This window comes from Ixodes scapularis, unplaced genomic scaffold (assembly GCF_016920785.2).
Source record: "Ixodes scapularis isolate PalLabHiFi unplaced genomic scaffold, ASM1692078v2 PGA_scaffold1__304_contigs__length_218370807, whole genome shotgun sequence".
Classification (NCBI taxonomy): Eukaryota; Metazoa; Arthropoda; class Arachnida; order Ixodida; family Ixodidae; genus Ixodes; species Ixodes scapularis.
This window is the reverse complement of record NW_024609846.1, coordinates 138,163,043-138,180,280: the sequence shown is the minus strand read 5'-3', so window position 1 is coordinate 138,180,280 and position 17,238 is coordinate 138,163,043. Positions and strand designations below refer to the sequence as shown.

General features: G+C 43.6%; 1 protein-coding gene across 1 annotated transcript in view; it reads left to right on the top strand.

The window, feature by feature from the left end:
• LOC8036616 (neprilysin-1-like) overlaps positions 1 to 17,238 on the top strand; it is a 68,412-nt gene that overhangs the window by 935 nt on the left and 50,239 nt on the right. The window contains exons 3-6 of the mRNA XM_040215082.3: positions 3,450 to 3,491; positions 3,569 to 3,730; positions 5,849 to 5,935; positions 13,598 to 13,791. Coding sequence (XP_040071016.1) covers positions 3,450 to 3,491; positions 3,569 to 3,730; positions 5,849 to 5,935; positions 13,598 to 13,791 — 485 coding nt within the window. The remainder of the gene's footprint in view (positions 1 to 3,449; positions 3,492 to 3,568; positions 3,731 to 5,848; positions 5,936 to 13,597; positions 13,792 to 17,238) is intronic.

The following is a 17,238-nucleotide window of genomic DNA, read 5'->3' as shown; positions in this document are numbered from 1 at the left end:
ATGCATAATTAGACCTTCAAAACATGACGGTTTATAGCCTAACATCAATAAATATTATTTACTTTCAAGACTGAAAAATAAAATCTAACGAAATAATATCATTAATTTCAACATCAAAGTACCTTCCTCATTAACATTTCGTATGACAGCGTGCAATGGTGAATCTAAATGATGCTCGAAATCTGTCCTTATGTTGCATAGCACCCAAAATTCTGGCTACGTGGCATTGCGCCACGTAGCCACAACGATGATGAGTGATACCAACACGGGAATAGGTAATTCGTAGAACCAGGTGAAATGGCTAAACGGGATTGGGAAGTGAATCTGTAGTTGAAAATTGGCGGATGAATCTGTAGCTCATACAATTGCGCGAGATTCGTCAAAAATGGGCGATTGCATATTAGCGTTACTTTTGGGAATCAATGCACATGGCTTCTGACTCCAGGATGTAAAAATAAAGTTTTGTCAAACTAAATGTTATGTTTTCTAATAATAGCGTACTTTTGTTAATTTCGCCAGTGTTCAAAGTGCCAGGTTTGTGCTCACTCTCAAGACAAAAACTTGTGTAATTCTACCGTTCGGCTGTGATTGCTGTGTTTATTATTGCGAGCAAATATAACAAATGATGCCGGCTGAATTGTCTTGGACAAGCTAGCCTAAATCACGAATGTTGTTTATCTTATTTCCACCCGTAAAAAAAAAGAAATGACGACAACAACAACGCATATTCTACATTCTGAACTTCCGTGGCGTATTAGTGCGACTGAAAGCTGGTACTTGGTGATTTGCAAGTTCATCGGATGTGCAGGAAGCCTAAAATATAAGTTGTAGATTGAATCTTGATTCATGTCAAGTTGGAAGCTAATCAATGATAATGTAGTGATTGCGCAGGCGAGCTGCTGGATGTTAACCATATTGTTCTTGGCCCGAGACTGAGGCAGGAAAAGAGGAAAGTTTAAAAGTAGAAGAAAAATTAACAGTCGAAGACACGTCTCGAACACAGCTAAAGACAAGTTTATTTGCTCACCCTCTTATATACACTCCACGAACTGTCATGAAATTCGTAGAGTGTATATAAGAGGGTGACCAAATAAACTTGTCTTTAGACGTGTCCTCCACTGTTCATTTTTCTTCTACCTTGAAACTTTCCTCTTTTCCTGCCTCAGTCTCGGGCGAAGAACAAAATGGAAGCTAATGTCGTCTGATCGGTTCGCTGCCCCTTGCAATTATCTCAGTCTTGCGGTAGTGTACCGTATCCAGGCTCCACTACAGGAGGAAACCAAAACGACAATACTATATAGAGACTTTATGAACTTCTAAATGTGGCAGCCGACGTTTTGACAAGAAAAAGTTTCTAATGTCGCTGAAATAGCTAAGTTTCTTACTGCAACTTCTGGTAGGACTCCTAAGGTTCCATAGAATTAATTTGCTTTTTTCCTTGTTACTCTAGACCTCGTGTCTCCATAAAATCCAATTTCATACATTCAGGTTTCTTTAAAGATTTTCTACCTGATTTGATGGGTTCCGCGCTTTGCTTAAACAACAATAAGAAAAAAAAAAGACTTAAGCTAATATAGCCATCGGAACTACGGCTGCCCAAGTGATTGATTAACCTTCCGACTAATTTAATATTTGTTTAATCCCAATTGCTTTTTTAATGGTTAAAGGGTTGGGTTTCCAGTATAAAATTTCGTAAAGAAATATAGAAAGCCCAGTTATTATTTTACGAGGCAGCACTGTTTTATTCCAAGACAACCCGATTTAACTTTTTATGAGTGAAATTTAGAGTGAATAAATATTTTTGAATATTAACTTTAAAATATTTATTGAAATTCAGTGCCCGCATCTTCTATGTTTGGAGGACTATTGCGAAGAAGCCGCCGTGTAACCGAGATTTCCATTGGATGGCAAACGATACAAGATAGTCGAAATTGATCTTTAATCCTACGCTTAGCCATGCCAGATGCTTCCGCCACCCCCACCCCCCCCCCCCCTTCTCTCCTCCCTCCCCCCCCCCCCCATCTGCCTTTCCCACTTGGTGGGCGAAGAATTTCAAATAAGGTAAATGAGGTACGCCACTCATAACATAGCAAGAAACAGTGAAGCAAAATAGTTTTGCCACTTTTTAGATAATATGCTTGGAGATAAATATTGTAATCAATGCCCAGCCCTAATTCGAACACGTCTACTTTTTCTTTCGCATTTTAAACATTTGTAACGATGGCACAGTTGCTTTGGTGGTCTGCAATTTCAAATGACGCTTCTGCCGCCAGGGATACAAAAATCTGCAAAGCAAATCAGTAATAGAGGTAGTTTGGCTGGTTTTAATGTTTATTTGCGTGACAAACACTTATGTTTATTACCTTTTTTCTTGCTTAATCAAAGTGTTTCGATTATAATGATCAGTACGAGCTTAGATTTATTCAGGTCCTTTGACGTCATGAGATCACGTGTGGAGCTACGCTTCATTTGAAAGCCAGCTTCACGCCCCGACAATCGCTCCCTACCGCAAGCTCAGTTGAGTCGTACTTAGTCGAGCTTCTTACGCTTCAGTTTGCCTCCTAGTACTGCTAAGCGCAGATATAGGCTTGCGGAACGCTCGGTGCGGGGTTCGATTTCCGCTGCGCCGCTTGGTAAATCTCGATAATTAATACGTATAAATAATTACAGATAACATGCTTCTATATGTTTTGCATGCTTGTACGCGTCGCCTTCATGTTGACTAGGTGTAAGTTGTAACGGCTTTTTCCTTACTCTTGAGCGTAGCGCTTTTTGCATGACATCCAGTCTGTTAAAACGTTCTTTAATAAAACTTTACATAAATAGCTCAAGAGATTACTTCAGAGGCGAGAAATGCGCGGAGGTGTCGATGTTTTGCATGGCTATTGTTTATAACTTCTTTTTTTGGTGTCATGAGGTCGGAAACTAATGCTTCCACGTGGGCGCTATAAATAATTTATGCGTCGGATGTAGTACCGAGAACACGCCACCCGAAACTGAGGGGAAGGTGAAATTATACCAGAAATATTAATGTACTATTTTGCCTAGTGCATACCAAAGCAATCAACGTAGAGGCATGGATGACAAACTAAACTTTGATAATGGTTATCCACCAACATAAAAATATTTATGAATTTCCAAACTATACTTTGCTTCGCCATAAGTGCGAAGAAAGAAGCTGCAAGGGAGACCGAAATGCTTTGAGCGGATGTGCTATGCGGGCGCGCTCGCGAACTGAAAAAAGTGGTTCGTGACAACATACTTGTGCTCGTAGCGCCAGTTTCGCTTACACTTGTGGTGAAAGAGAGAGTGGTGGGTGTTTTGTGGTTTCGCATTGCGATAAAAAAGTTTCCAGGAAAATGTAACGTATATTAACTAACAAATGTTTTCACCTTCCAATGGTACTGGCAAATGCTAAAAAGCAAAACTGGTGGGCTTTCTTCTTTCAGGAGAGGACGATTTGTGCAAGACCGCTGACTGTATAAGACTGGGTACGAACGCACGTGATTAGTGAACGGATACTCTTATCAAGTTTCTGGGATAATAAGCGTATCTAATACTTTTGCAGGTTTAGAGCTTAGTGATGCTATTAACGCATCTGCAGATCCATGTGATGATTTCTATGACTACGTTTGCAAAAAATGGAAGAATAAGACCCAAATTCCGCCTTATTTGCCTAGCTATGGACACCTGTGGTTGATACGGGATGAAGTGGCCAAGAAAATTAATGGTAATTAACGTCTTCAACAAACATCTATTTTGTGTGTGATCAAACTGGAAAAGGAATTAAGTCAAATTTATACATAAAAGGTTCCACAGAGTTTTCACAATTAATGTCACAGATGAGGAAGACAGGATGCGGAGAAACCGGTAATTATTCTCACCATTGATGAACTTTCAAATGATAATATTAATATTTAAATGTCTGGAACTGAGGCATCACTTTATTTACGTCATGTTACTAACCTGCTAAAATATTTTTTCTCGTAATTTAATTTCTTGTATTTGTTTTTATTTATTGTCCCCGACGGACATGTAACGTGCAGACGCGTTCAAAAAACAAAATGGTCTTTCGATTAAAAAAAAAAAGGCCCATTGGTGGATCCTCAAGCCGGGGTCACACTGTTCATACATCATACAGAAGACGGTCTGCAAACACTAGTCACCGCAATATCCGAGGTTTGGAATGCCGCGTGCCAAGTTTTCTCCTTTAACTCATTGCCATGCAGCATTCGAAGCACGAATCTCGTGGTGACTCCCATTTGAATTTGTTTTCAGACTGTTTTTTGTATGATATATAAGCAGTGTAACCCCTGACTTTAGGAAATACGTTAGCATGACCACTGGGAAATGCCTCACAGGTCTCCTTTTCGGAAATGCTAGCGCCTACCCCATCACCTTCCTGTTTTGGCTTTCTCTTTTGGCTTTCTCCTTTATTTCCTCTATATTTTCTTATTTGCTTCGTTCCGGGTTCAGTGTTAGCGTTTCTCAAAGGGAGACGTGTGTGGCGCTTTATGCTAATGCATTCCCTAAAGGCCCCGTCGCACTGAAGCAGCAGTTGAGCAAGTCTATCTGGCAACATGACATAATCGTGTTGCCGGCGACCCTGTCACATTGTGGCAACAACAACAGTCGGGCAACATGTTGCTGCCACCCGGCAACCGTGTTGGCCGGTTTGTTGTCCGACCACTCTGTCGCACCACGCTGACGGCGGGGACAACTCGGGGAACACATCACCATCTTGATTGTTTACCTCGTTAGTGTGTGGCGTGGCGTCGCCGGAAATGTCACTCCACAAGGTTTTAGTGCGTTCGAAGGGCCCGAAATTACCACAGTACGACATCCAACAGTGATTGTGATTAGAAAACTTGACACGGGGAGTATTTTTCACCCTTTATTTTATCAAAATGTTTTTTATTCGCTGACAAAGCAGATAGCCCTTACCGAGGAAAGTGAGATCGCTGATATATATTCGGGATTTACGCGACCGTATGAAGTGTTTCTGTCCGGTTCTCTCTTTCTTTGATTCTTTTTTTCTACTGTAAAATTGAGGTAGTACAGGCAGTACCCCAAAGCGCCTTTGGTAGCGTGGTGTTAAGCTGAACTGACAGTGCTTCAAAACTGCCACACCGACACTATCGGCCTTCATAACAATCGGTGGATAAATATTTTTCAACGCTGTCTATTTGCCTATCGCCAGCTATCTGATCGCTTAAGTCCCCAAAACGTTCTGGCAATTTTTTTAAACAAATCAGGTGTCTGGTAGCTGCTGTTTCTAAATTCCAAGCATCAATAATTATAATCAAAGTTGTCGTTTTAATGCATCGACTTTTTAATATTTGCTTTTCCGGATTATTTATATCTTATCAGCGGGTGAGTGGACATGCCATTTTGTGTTATAAGCAGTGACGTGAGGTGGTTTGTCGGTACTTCTAATTTCATCACACTTTTAGACGTTCACTACCGTAGCTATGGCCATTTCGACAATCGATTTCCGTAATTAAGCAGTAAAAACATCCATAAAATGTTTTTAGCTGCACGCCAGCCCTAATTATTGTTAAATAGCGTTTTTTCAAGCCTTTGAGTAAGACGTTATTGATAAGGGACCAGCTCAGCCATCCAAGGTATCTATGTTGTCGTGTTACAGACTGAATTGTAGTTTGGAAAGCGTGGCTCTAATGCGGAAAAAAATACTCAGTTAATATGAGTCCAATAAACATGCATTTTTATGTATTCTATATATAACAAAGTGATAAAGAAGATATTCATTATTTTTAAATGCATAAATAAAACAAACGCGTAACCTAGATTATTATTTTTATTTTTATTTTTTTTTTGCGTTCCACAGAAACTATACGTCACAAAGAAGTAAAACAAGAGAATCAAACTTTCGAGGACAAGATTGTGATGGCCTATAACTTGTGCATGAAGGGAGGTGAGTATTCAAAATAAACATCTAAAAGCAAAAAACAAAAAAGTGATCGCGGAAGTAAAAGTAACTTTATTTAACGGCAGATATACTTTTCGACATTCCTCCTCGTTTTTTTATTAACAGGATTATGGCTCGTGTGGCCGAGAAAACGATGTGCAGGAATTTTAAAAAGCCCACGACGTTCACGTGAAACGGTATGTCACGTGCAAAACGGAAGCGGTTAAGAATCTTGACATGAAATATCAATGAAAGGTCGCCGCATGTCTGAAATGATTTCCCTTTATGAAGTAATAAAGTTCTCTTAAAGATAAACTTGAAGGATTTTAGGCAGGATTCGAACCCATGACACTCAGGTTGCGAGGCAGACGCTCTACAGACTAGTTCACGCAAGGCACGTTCTTTTTTTCTTTATTGGACACAACAATTGCAGCATAAAATGCGATGTCAGTATTGCCGCAGATGCCCCAAGCACTTCTGGGTTCACTAAAACTCTTTCATGTTTTGATTGCATGGAACAAATGCGCCCAGTCGGGTGCAGTGTCGGCAGACCTACACTACACAGGCTCGACCTGAGAGACAACATCAATGAAGTGTCTACGTACAGGTTGGATATGCGGGTCGGCATGTCGGAACTCTTGTCGCGTTTTCCACATGCTGAATAAACCAAGCAACATGAATTGGTTATAAGGGACAGTGTCACCTTTCTCAACTGGCAGGTAATGAAGAATTGTCACACTGGTTATGCACATATCTTTTTTCAACGTTCGTTGCAGAATGTCCCAGAAAAAGACCGCGTCCCAACAGTAGATGAAAATATTGTTCAATTGTTTCGGGCGTCTTACATATGAGGCAATCAGCAGACCACGGCACAAAGATCCCCTTCTCCCTGAGCCAAAATTTAACCGGCAATGTGCCACAGTGCAGCTTAAAAAAGAAAGACTTAACCGCTGGCGGGACGCACATTTTCTTCACTCGACATAGCACATCTTGTCCTGGACACAGGCTGTAAAGTGAACGATATAAAGGCGCAGGGAAAAGAAGCTCCACCAGGTCGCAACTAGCCTTTTTTTCGTTACATCGCCAAGGTATTGCATTGAAAACCGCGCTTGTACAAACATGGTGGCATCTCTTACTTCTTTCAAAAACCCGAAGAGACATTGAGGCCCAGTACAGTCGCTCGTGACCAACATAGCAGTTAGGGAGTTTGCCAGTTCCACCTGGATTGCTGTGCGCAAAAAGGGGTGATTCCGGTCACGTAGAAAAAGGGATCGCAAAACTAGCTGCCTCACAAAGAGATGCGTGAGTCTCGGCACACCTGACTTGACATGACGGAAAAGGTTATCCCTCCGCATTCTTTCCCAGCCCGATTTCCAAATAAAAGTTGTGAATACCCTATGAAATTTCTGGATATTTGTACGCACAGATACGAGAGCTTGCAACACATACCGAAGTTTCGCAACCAGAAAGATGTTGCAAACTGTGGCCCGAGCAAATATGGATAAATCGCGATTAGCCCAGGTTGACACCTTTGCTAAAGTTGAAGCCTGGGCGAGTTGGTATGACATTCTTAAAAGGTTAAAACAGCGCAAAAAACGACGGACAAGGTAAAGAAGGACGCGGACAGAGCGCTGTCCGTGTCCTTCTTTACCTTGTCTGTCGTGTTTTTCGCTGTTTTAACCTTTTAAGAATGACACCTTTGTTTTTAAATCGGTTGCCATTTCAGTCCAGTATGGTGTACTAGTCTTGTAATATTGCAGGGGTACTCCGAGATAGGTGGAGGGAGTACTACTCCAGCTTATTCCTGCAAATGTAGGAGGTTTTGAGGCCCAATCCCCATGCCAGAATCCACAGCATTTCTGCCAGTTTACAGCAGCTCCTGTTGCTTCACAGTACTCCTTTGTAACCTCTGCAATTTCGGTTACACTTTTTTGTCAGTGCAGAAAACGGCAACGTCATCCGCATACGTCGAAACGTTTATCTCTACCATGTTTAAAGTATATACTATAATATTTTTACTCGCCTTCAGCCTTAAACAGAAGGGTTCCAAGTACAAGGAAAACAAAAGGGTCGACAAGGGACATCCCTGTCTCACTGATGAGCCAGTGTTGGGGGTAACGCGTTACAAGTAACGGCGTTACCGGTAACGCCGGTAGTTTTTTTGTTAACGTATTAACGTACTCGTTACTTTTCCAAAGAAGTAACGGGTAACGAACTTACGTTATTTATTTTGAGTAATGTGTAACGATATTACGTTACGTTAATTTACTTCCTAGAACTTAAAAAAATCAAATTTTAATTTTTTTTGTGTTTTTAAATGCCCAGTCAGAAATTCCTTAATCAAAAAATGCCGCTGCCACTTTTTTTTTTTTTTGACGTCGGTGCTCGTCAGGTTTGACGTCACACGCCATCTGCCACTGGTTTCTCCCGCGGCTCGTTGACCTCGCTACCGCCGTCGCCTGGCTGGAAGGCCAAAGAGGTTCGGCTTCGGGTGGATTTGGGAGATTCCTGCGCCGAAGCCTGCGTTTCGCTTCCCGCTGGGAAAGAGGATGACACCTTCGTGTCATTCCCTTTCCCGTTTTCGGGACTTCAAAAACGGAGGAGGCCTTGAGCGATTGAGCGACAGCCAACAGAGCATGTGAGTGGCTCTCCGGACCTACGGGATGAGCAGATCAAGGCCGCCGTGGAGGGCAAGGGCGAGATTTGACAGGGAAAACTTTCCCCCGGCAAAAAAAGAAACAAAAAAAAAAACAGTACGACCGGAAGCAGAGCGCCGAACGATTCGTCGAAGTCGTGTCGCCTGACGATTCTTGTAGTGTCCTGTTTGGACAGGCAAACATTCCTGCTTTACGGAAACCCCAACGCCACGCCCATTGACCTGCTTCGGCGAACGCTGTCGCGGGCAGTGGCAGGCACAATGATAGAAATCCTCCGAGGTCTACTCCTAATCCTCCGAGGAGAGAGGGTTCAGTTTTTTGTACTATCCTAATCTAACCCTTTCGTTAGATTAGGATAGTAGAAACTTGTTCACAGCAACTATCTGTACTTCGACATGTTGTGAATAAAATATATTCAATGTTTCAATCTCTGCTGGTCTTAATTTCTGTGCTAATGAGGGAGACCTGTTCTTCTGTTAAGTTCCGTGCCAACATGCTATAAATCAGCTTCATATATACTTCCGCGTTTTTTCTTGTAACTATTCGGGTGAAACCCTAAAAGAGAGGGTAATTAAGTTTCCGCATGGACATATTTTAGCTATGGCGTTTACGCAGATATCAAACGTCGAAACAGCAAATGTTTTAGTTCGTGAATAAAAAGTAACGCAACAGTAACGTGCGTTACTTTTTATCAGTAACGGTAACGGTAACGCGTTCCTTTTATTTTGAGGTAACGTAGGTAGGTAACGCGTTACTTTTATTTGAAATTAACGAGTAAGGTATTTAGTTACTTTTTTTCGGTAACGCATACAACACTGCAGTGATGACATTACCGGTATACTTTTTGATACATTGTTGTTTAGTACAAGCCTAGTAGTACATCCTCTGTACGCCATAATTACGCCTTTCGTGATAACACCCCCACATTGACATGTGTTAGAATCCTTTCTAGCACGTCATGTCGCACACGATCAAATGATTTTTCTAAGTAGAGTTGAATTATGGCCATTTGGCCGTCAACCTCTGGAGATTCTAATAGGCTTCTTGCAACGTGTATGTTTGTTAGTATTGATCGTCCTTTTATACCGCAGGTTTGATGGACGCCGATAAGGCTTTATATAACGCTTTCGAGTCTGCGCGTGAGGACTTTCGTAAATATTTTATGAACTATGTTGCATAACGTAATTGGTCTGTAACCCGTAACGCTACGTCTCTTGACTGTGTCATCCGATTTGGGAATCAAGACTGTCTGGGCTTCAGCAAATGAGCGCGGCAGTTTCTCTATCGTATGCCTCTCTAAAGATAAGAAATAATGAAGGGCTACTTTCTTTTTTAAACAATTGGTAGAACTCCACGCAAAGACCGTCAGGACAAGGTGTCTTTTGCCGTGCTAACGAGTCGATGGCTTGTTCAACTTCACCTATGGTTATACCTCCTTCCAGCCATGTTTTCGTCTCATCAGTTAGATGAGGCACGAGCAAAAGAAATTCGTCTAGTTTTGAAAACCCTTTTGGAGGTGACTTTTTGCCAAATAGTTGCCTATAATATTAAACAAAGGCACTTTCAATAACATCATTATCACTGCTGATCTCCCCATTATATTCTATTTCGTAAATTTCTTTAAAGAGGGCATACCTTTTTTCGTCAGCCAAGGCTCGCTCGGTCGGTTGCTCCCCTAGAAGGAACTTTTCGGACCACGAACGTAAAACTGTCCCTTTATATTTTTCTTGGTCTAACTTTTCTAATTCAAACTTGACAAATCGTATATCCTCAATGAATGCGCCAGGATTTGCACTCTCTTCCTGGTAAAGGGACTGTAAGTTTCGTTGCTGTTGACGCCCGCGAGCTCTAAGCTGATACTTAATATTGCTTGACCTTTCAATTGCTGCCAATTTAACATTTTTTTTTTAATTTCCCAAGATTCATTTAGGCCGATGTCTGTTTCCCCCAACTCTTTTAGGAGCTTGGATACATTAGCCACAAATTGTTCATCTTTTAGAAGTGCGGTGTTGATTTTCCAAAGCCCCCGGTTGAATTTAGAGTTCGTGTTTTGTTTGTTCCCTATATGAACGGTTACAAGGCAGTGATCGGTAAAAAAATATCGGTTTAACGCGATATCCGCGTACTTGCCGTATGTCAACGGACACATAAATGCGGTCCAGCCGGGCGCATGATGAGGCTTGAAAATGAGTGTATCGATATTCATTCCTTGCTCCATTCAAGGTGCCTACGTCATCGAGCGCACATGAGTCGACAATATCTTTTAGGAGTGCCCCACTACTATCGCTTCTAATCAACGGCGAGGCTCTATGACGTTCATTGCAGACACAGTTAAAATCGCCCATTAAAACCACAAACTTATCGGATTCCACATAATCGCACAAGAATCTAAAAAACACTGTTTTCGTTCCCGCACATTATTAGGTGCGTAAGCACATATTGTCCGCCACGGGTCGCCTGACACTGTAAAATCACAACAGATAAAACGACCGCACTCGTCTGTAATTACATGGAGGTTTGATAGTTTCACAGACTTTTTTAGGAAAAGAAAACATCCCCCCAAAAAGCCCACGGCGTGACTCACGCACACTTTGTATCGAACAAGAAAGGGCTTCCGCGTTTCAGCAATGTCGTTATCTGCTTCCAGTTTCGTCTCTTACACTGCAAGAAAATCTGGTTGCTCATCAGATAAAACACGTTGCAACTGATACTGTTTTCTTCTTGAATTTAACCCCCGAACATTTAAGGTGGCGAAACTGAGAGACATGCTAACTTTGTTGGAATCGACCCAGCCCCGAAAAGGTAGCAAGTATTAACCAAATGGATCGCACATGACACAAACAAAATAGCAATTTTTGTCCGTCTTACTTGCATTGTGACACAGGTTCCAGGAGCCACGGCTACCATACAGTTCACCGCGGGTCCCTAGATGTTTGACTAACCGATGGGGCTTGAGGTTTCTCGTGGTAACGGATCCTCTTGGCCAGGGCCGTCCGCCATCTCTCTTGCACCGTCGCCTGAAGACTCGTCGGTTGGCCGCCCTCCTGCGTTGCTGGTGGTTCCATAGTTCGCTTTGCAGAGCCGTTCAAGGCTTCCATGTCGTCAGCGTTGTCCTCTTCGTTTTCCTTGTCCACAAGGGCCTCCGATACTGCTTGTGAGCCGTCGCCTTTTTGGACTAGGTTCGAGGGGCAACAGGCGGCGTGCTGGCTCGCTGCCTGCTGGTTGAGCGACAGCCGTGACCGTTGGCGATTCCGCGGCGAACGATGTTGTCGGAGGATCGGCAGAAGTGCCCGCGGTTGCACCGTCCCGGCTGAGTGGCTCGAGGCTTTCAGGGGCTTCACCTGCCGCTTCTTCAGCTTCTGCCTGTTCCATGACGTGCTCTGCCATGTCGTCCTCTATTACGAAGTGCGCCACATCTGCGTACGTTCTCAGGCACTCCTCCTTGGTGTGCCCAAAGCGTCGGCACCTCTCGCAGCGAGGAACACGGCATTCCTTACGGATATGGCCTGTCCTTCGGCAACGAAGGCAGAGTAGTGCTCTTCCTGGTGCAAGTACTAGGGCCGTGCATCCGGGCAGTCGAAGTTGGTGCGGCAAGTGTTCAGTGGTGACGCCGTCCTTCAGCATTAATCTCACAGTCCTTGTGGTCGAGTGCACCCCCTCGAACCGGCTGACACGCCACGTCTCCCTGATGACTTCTACCTTGCCGAACGGCTCTAGGGCTTTTTTAATGTTTTCGTCGGGCAGATGGAAAGGTATCCAATGCAACTTGAGCCTCACCTCAGATCTGTTCGGATCAATCACCCGACACCCAAACCTTAGAGGTCAAGGGGAGGCCCCTTGACCTCTAAGGTTTGGGCATTCAGCAACCTTTGCTTAGCAAATAGCGACTTGAGGGTCACCATCCATACGTGGTCCATTTGGTAAGAACCAAACGCCTGGATGTCTCCAAGCACTCCGGCGTTCTTGAGACCGTTCTTAAAATCCTCGATGCGGTAGGGACGTGCACCAATATCACAGTGCAGAAAAACGGAGTTTAAGGCGTGAACGCCCATTGGCAATGGTGGCAGAATGATCCGATAACCCTCGTTGCTTCGCTCAGCCGAGATACCACGGCTATCAGTAGCCGTTAGAACCGCTCCTATGGAGCTCATGACGATGTGTCTTTCCACTTCGGAAACCGGAAAACCCTAGACCACGCAAGGCACGCTTGCATGGCTTAGGAACGAGTGGGAGTGTATATGTTTATATGTTTCGCTATCGCGTTCGACTCAACCACTTTCAACTTCAAAATACCTTTTGCAAAAACGGCAAATGAAGGTTGTACCGAAACCACCATACATTTTCCCCGCGCCTTCTGGTGGGGTGACGCAAGAGAGTGTAAAAGCGTGCGGCTTGGATAGGAACTATAAAAAGAGCAACATGTCAGGTTTTGTTCTGTTTTTTTTTATCTGCGCGAGTCATTTTTTTTAGGATTCTATTCATATCATTATTATTTTTGTAACTCGTCGGGCACAAGCTCACTCACGTTTCCCGATTGTAACGTTTGTCTTCATGTCTTGAGTGTTTCCAAAAAAAAAAACCTCTTGAAGAAAACGAAATAAAAAATATGTGAGGGTTAATTTTGACAATTTAACAACTTCTGGAAACAAATATTGTGACTTGTAACTTGGGTTACGATATTCCGTTTCATACTTATACAAAGCTATCAATGCTACTGGCGCGTGCGCGTGGTTTTATGTATGATTTCGTTTGCGTGAGAATTCGAGCAAATGATTTGCGAGATCAAGCCCCACGCTGGCGCCTGCAGCTTTGACGGCGTTGTACACTAGGTATAAAACATATCATAGTTCAGATGTCTCTAATAATGTGTCGTACCAATTTTGAGGCAAATCAACGGTTATGAAAATTTCGTCGGAACTTTCGTTGAGATGTATGATGTGCACATTTTGTGGTTTCCATCCTATCTTTTTAATAACATTACGAGGCTTATTTTTATATTTATGTCTTGCAGCGGATGAATTACACCAGCTCAACAGTACATTAAAAACATTCGGCATCAAAAAATGGCCAATGATGCTTAATTCGACTGAAACTATACTCTGGACTGACATCTACCGAAAAATTCGTATTGAGGGAGACATGTCGTTTATTTTTAGTATCAATCTTAAACCTTACTTTCGAAATTCATCGCAGCGGGCCATTTCAGTAAGTAACTATTTGAATATTATCATTCGATTTTAGATGTTTTCAAGAAGCTTCCAGACTTAATAATATGAGTTCAGGAATAATAAGGGAGACTCACATATATTATAAGTTCATTGCCTTCTCACAGCAAATTCTTTAATGCAGAGGCATGGATAGGGGGAGAGTTTGGCCCGCAGGCCTGCATTGAACGTTTCATCAGTCGCTATCAGAGGGCACTGGCGCCAGTTGGTCTTCGTTTATTAATATCGCTGCCATATTTACGCAAGTTCAGGTACTCTTGTGGTAGTGCATTGAACTGCAATTAGGCGCGTCCTCTGCTCGAGGTTGAAAGGCTATCATTTAAAGTATTTGCGAGTAAATACACCCCAGTGGCCGAAGTATCCGTAAATGCCAATTTTAATGTGAAGTCCCTCTTGATGACTGTAGCGCCGGTCAGGGGTTCCCCAGGAATCGAAATTAGGGGGGCGTGTCGAAATGTTTAGTGGGTGGGGGGGTTAGGGGGGCATTGAGTATAGAGGATTTGTCGCGCATTAAGGGGGTACCTTCAGAAAAAAAATGACCCCATCTCCACGTGGTTAATGATGTTGATTGGGGCGAAGCTCTGGTGGTGCTAATGATACTGATTTTATTGTTCATAGGTAGTGCTGATGGTGCTCATTTTTTCTTTATTGCTCATAGATAGTGCTAAGTTCCGGGTTGCCGTTTCGACTTCATTATTAGTGCTTTATGGTCGGTGAAATGCAGAGCCAGTGGTTCTTCTAGCGGATCAGCCTGGATCAGCTAGAGGCCGTGGAAACGCATCTCCACCACTTAAAGGGTAACTGCAAAGAAAAAAAAGTTTTTTTTTAAATAGCCTAATTGGGACAAGCATGTCAAAAAACAATTTTTCCGCTAGAAAAAAATTTTTTTACAGCAATATTTATTGCGTGAGACTCATTTTAGTTTGCGGCTATTTCGTCCGTTTTAAATCGCGCGCCACGAAGTTGTGATTATGTGACGTCAATCCCAAAAGGTTCTCATTGGCTAAGAGTTTGATTGACAGCTTAGATCTTGGTTGTTAAACCTTTGTCATATGTTGTAATTTCCTTTTGAGCGGCATATTTTTACGTTTAAAGAATAACCCATGTGATGAGAGTTATTATTCTTTACAAAAGGTTTACAAGACGGGCACTTCCGTTTGGATTCATACAAACAAAAGCTTCGCCATTCTTTCATGGCCGCCGAAGTCTCTGCTCCCGCCTGTCTCGCCTACCTCGACTAATCGTTTCGCCGAAGTGATCAGTGTTTCGTCGTTTCGTGCTGACTCAGGTGCTTGAGTGAGACTTCTTGATGTGAAGTAGTGTGTGTTTAGCAGCTGTCGCAGGTGTAAGTGATAGGATGCGACGCGGGGTTTTGGCTTTCATAGCGCGGTTCTTTCGTTTTCCTCTTTGCATGCTTAGCGTGCTTTTTTTTTTTTTGTTTGTTTGTTGTGCTTGTTTGCGCGTGCGAATGCTGACTTTTTGGAGATGTCAGATGCGTGATCCCGACAGTGAGCCTTCCAGCAGCCATGTCGCCCCGAAAGGAATGCTATTTGGCTGGAGGCAATCGGGCGTTCGCGTAGCGACCAACGTGTCTAGCTACGTTCTCGTCATATCGCTCTGGAGGCCGTCGAGATTCGCCCCGTGTGCACCTAACGTCCGCGACTAGACAGAAAATAAAAAAAGCACTATGTCCACTACGTAAAAATGGTCTCAGTTCATGCATCTGTAGGCAGGTACGAAATCGTGCCCAAATTTATTCACACCGCACGATGCAACACGTCGCTGTGCAAACGCAGTCCAACACGAAGCATAAAAACGGCAGATTTAGGACAACAATTCGGAGTCCATTGTTCCATTAAAACGACGTAATTTTGTTGAAAACGCCCGCAGCTTTTTACTCACGGTATGTGTCGGGAAACTTCCACATTTTGAAACAGAACGAGGCAGATTTACTTTTAAAAACGCTCGCTGCGCCCTCCCGGACCAGTTCGACTGGATCAGCTGACGACGACGGGACTTAACTGGTTGAACGTCAACCCCACAACAACCAATTTTCGCTCCGTGTTAGCACCGCATTACACACACCACGAACGTTTCAGCTCTGTCGCATCGCCGTGTTGCACCAAACAGAACGAGATCGCCGAAACCAACGCAGCGCTGTCGTGAACCTTGGCTTGTGGTTGCGCACTCGTGGATTCTGTGACTCTCTTCGCTTTCAAAGCGCGCACGACGATTACGAACGATACTTTCCGTCTTCCGGGAACATCACAGGGGCACTTCTCCGGTCACATCTTCGCCGTCTTCCCTACATGTGCTCGCAAACCGCGTCAAACCAAAATAATACCGCGGCTTGGCGTAGTTGCCAGATCTTGCCGGAAGTCGAGAGGCTGCGTCGTTCAACTCCGCAACGCAAGGAGGGTGAGGGGCGGGGCGTACTCCTCTTCCGCGGGGGTCGAAAGAGCGGGAGTTTCAAATGTGGAGAGGTTCTGACTCTACTAAATTACGTCCTGTGGCGTAAATATTGATAAAAAAAATAATTTTTTTCGCGGAACATTTGTTTTGTGACATGCTTGTCCCAATTAGGCTGTTTAAAAAAAAACTTTTTTTTCTTTGCAGTTACCCTTTAAGTCAACGGTCCATGTCAGAAAGATAATGTGTGGTATGTAACGCGGTTATATACGCATTTGAGCAATTGACCGCAGCGCCCTCTCGTCTATAAACGTTGAGCCAATGCATACAAAGTTTAACGCGATTATATAGGCATTTGCCCGCAGCGCCCTCTCCTGTAGAGACGTTGAGCGGCTACATGCAACGTTCCATCTATGACAGAAGCCCCAGCTCTTGAGTTACTACCATATCTCAGAGCCCCCTACTCGTCCCGCAGTCGTGGCCGAGTGGTTAGGGCGATGGACTAGAAATCCACTGGGGTCTATCCGCACAAGTTCGAATCCTGTCCACTGCGCAAACATTTTTTTTCTTTTTATGTGAGCACGGACGCCGGACGGACAGACGGACGGACAAGGCTAAACCCTAAGGAGCTTCGCCCCTAAAAGGGAGGATGTACATTCCCTTTAATGGGTGCGCAAAGATATCAATGGCGCCGATACCGCAGGAGTGCTCCTGCCCTTGCTAGCAGTGGATCGCGCTGACGTGTTTCAACAGATACGCCTGCCGCACAGAAACACTGAGAACAAATATCGGGCGCGGGAATCTTATTACAAGAATACTGTTTTCGTTAATAATTGCTTCCACTTCGAGAGTTTACGACTGCCATATGTTGAATGAAATCTGAGTAAGTGTGTTGCGCCAATACCGCAACAGTTCTGGTGTCCGCGCCAGTAGTGAAATGTGTGCACTACATATTTCAACAGGTACTAAACGGATACAGGCGTGCGGTCGTGTAATTACAGCTGCGTGGAGAACGCTA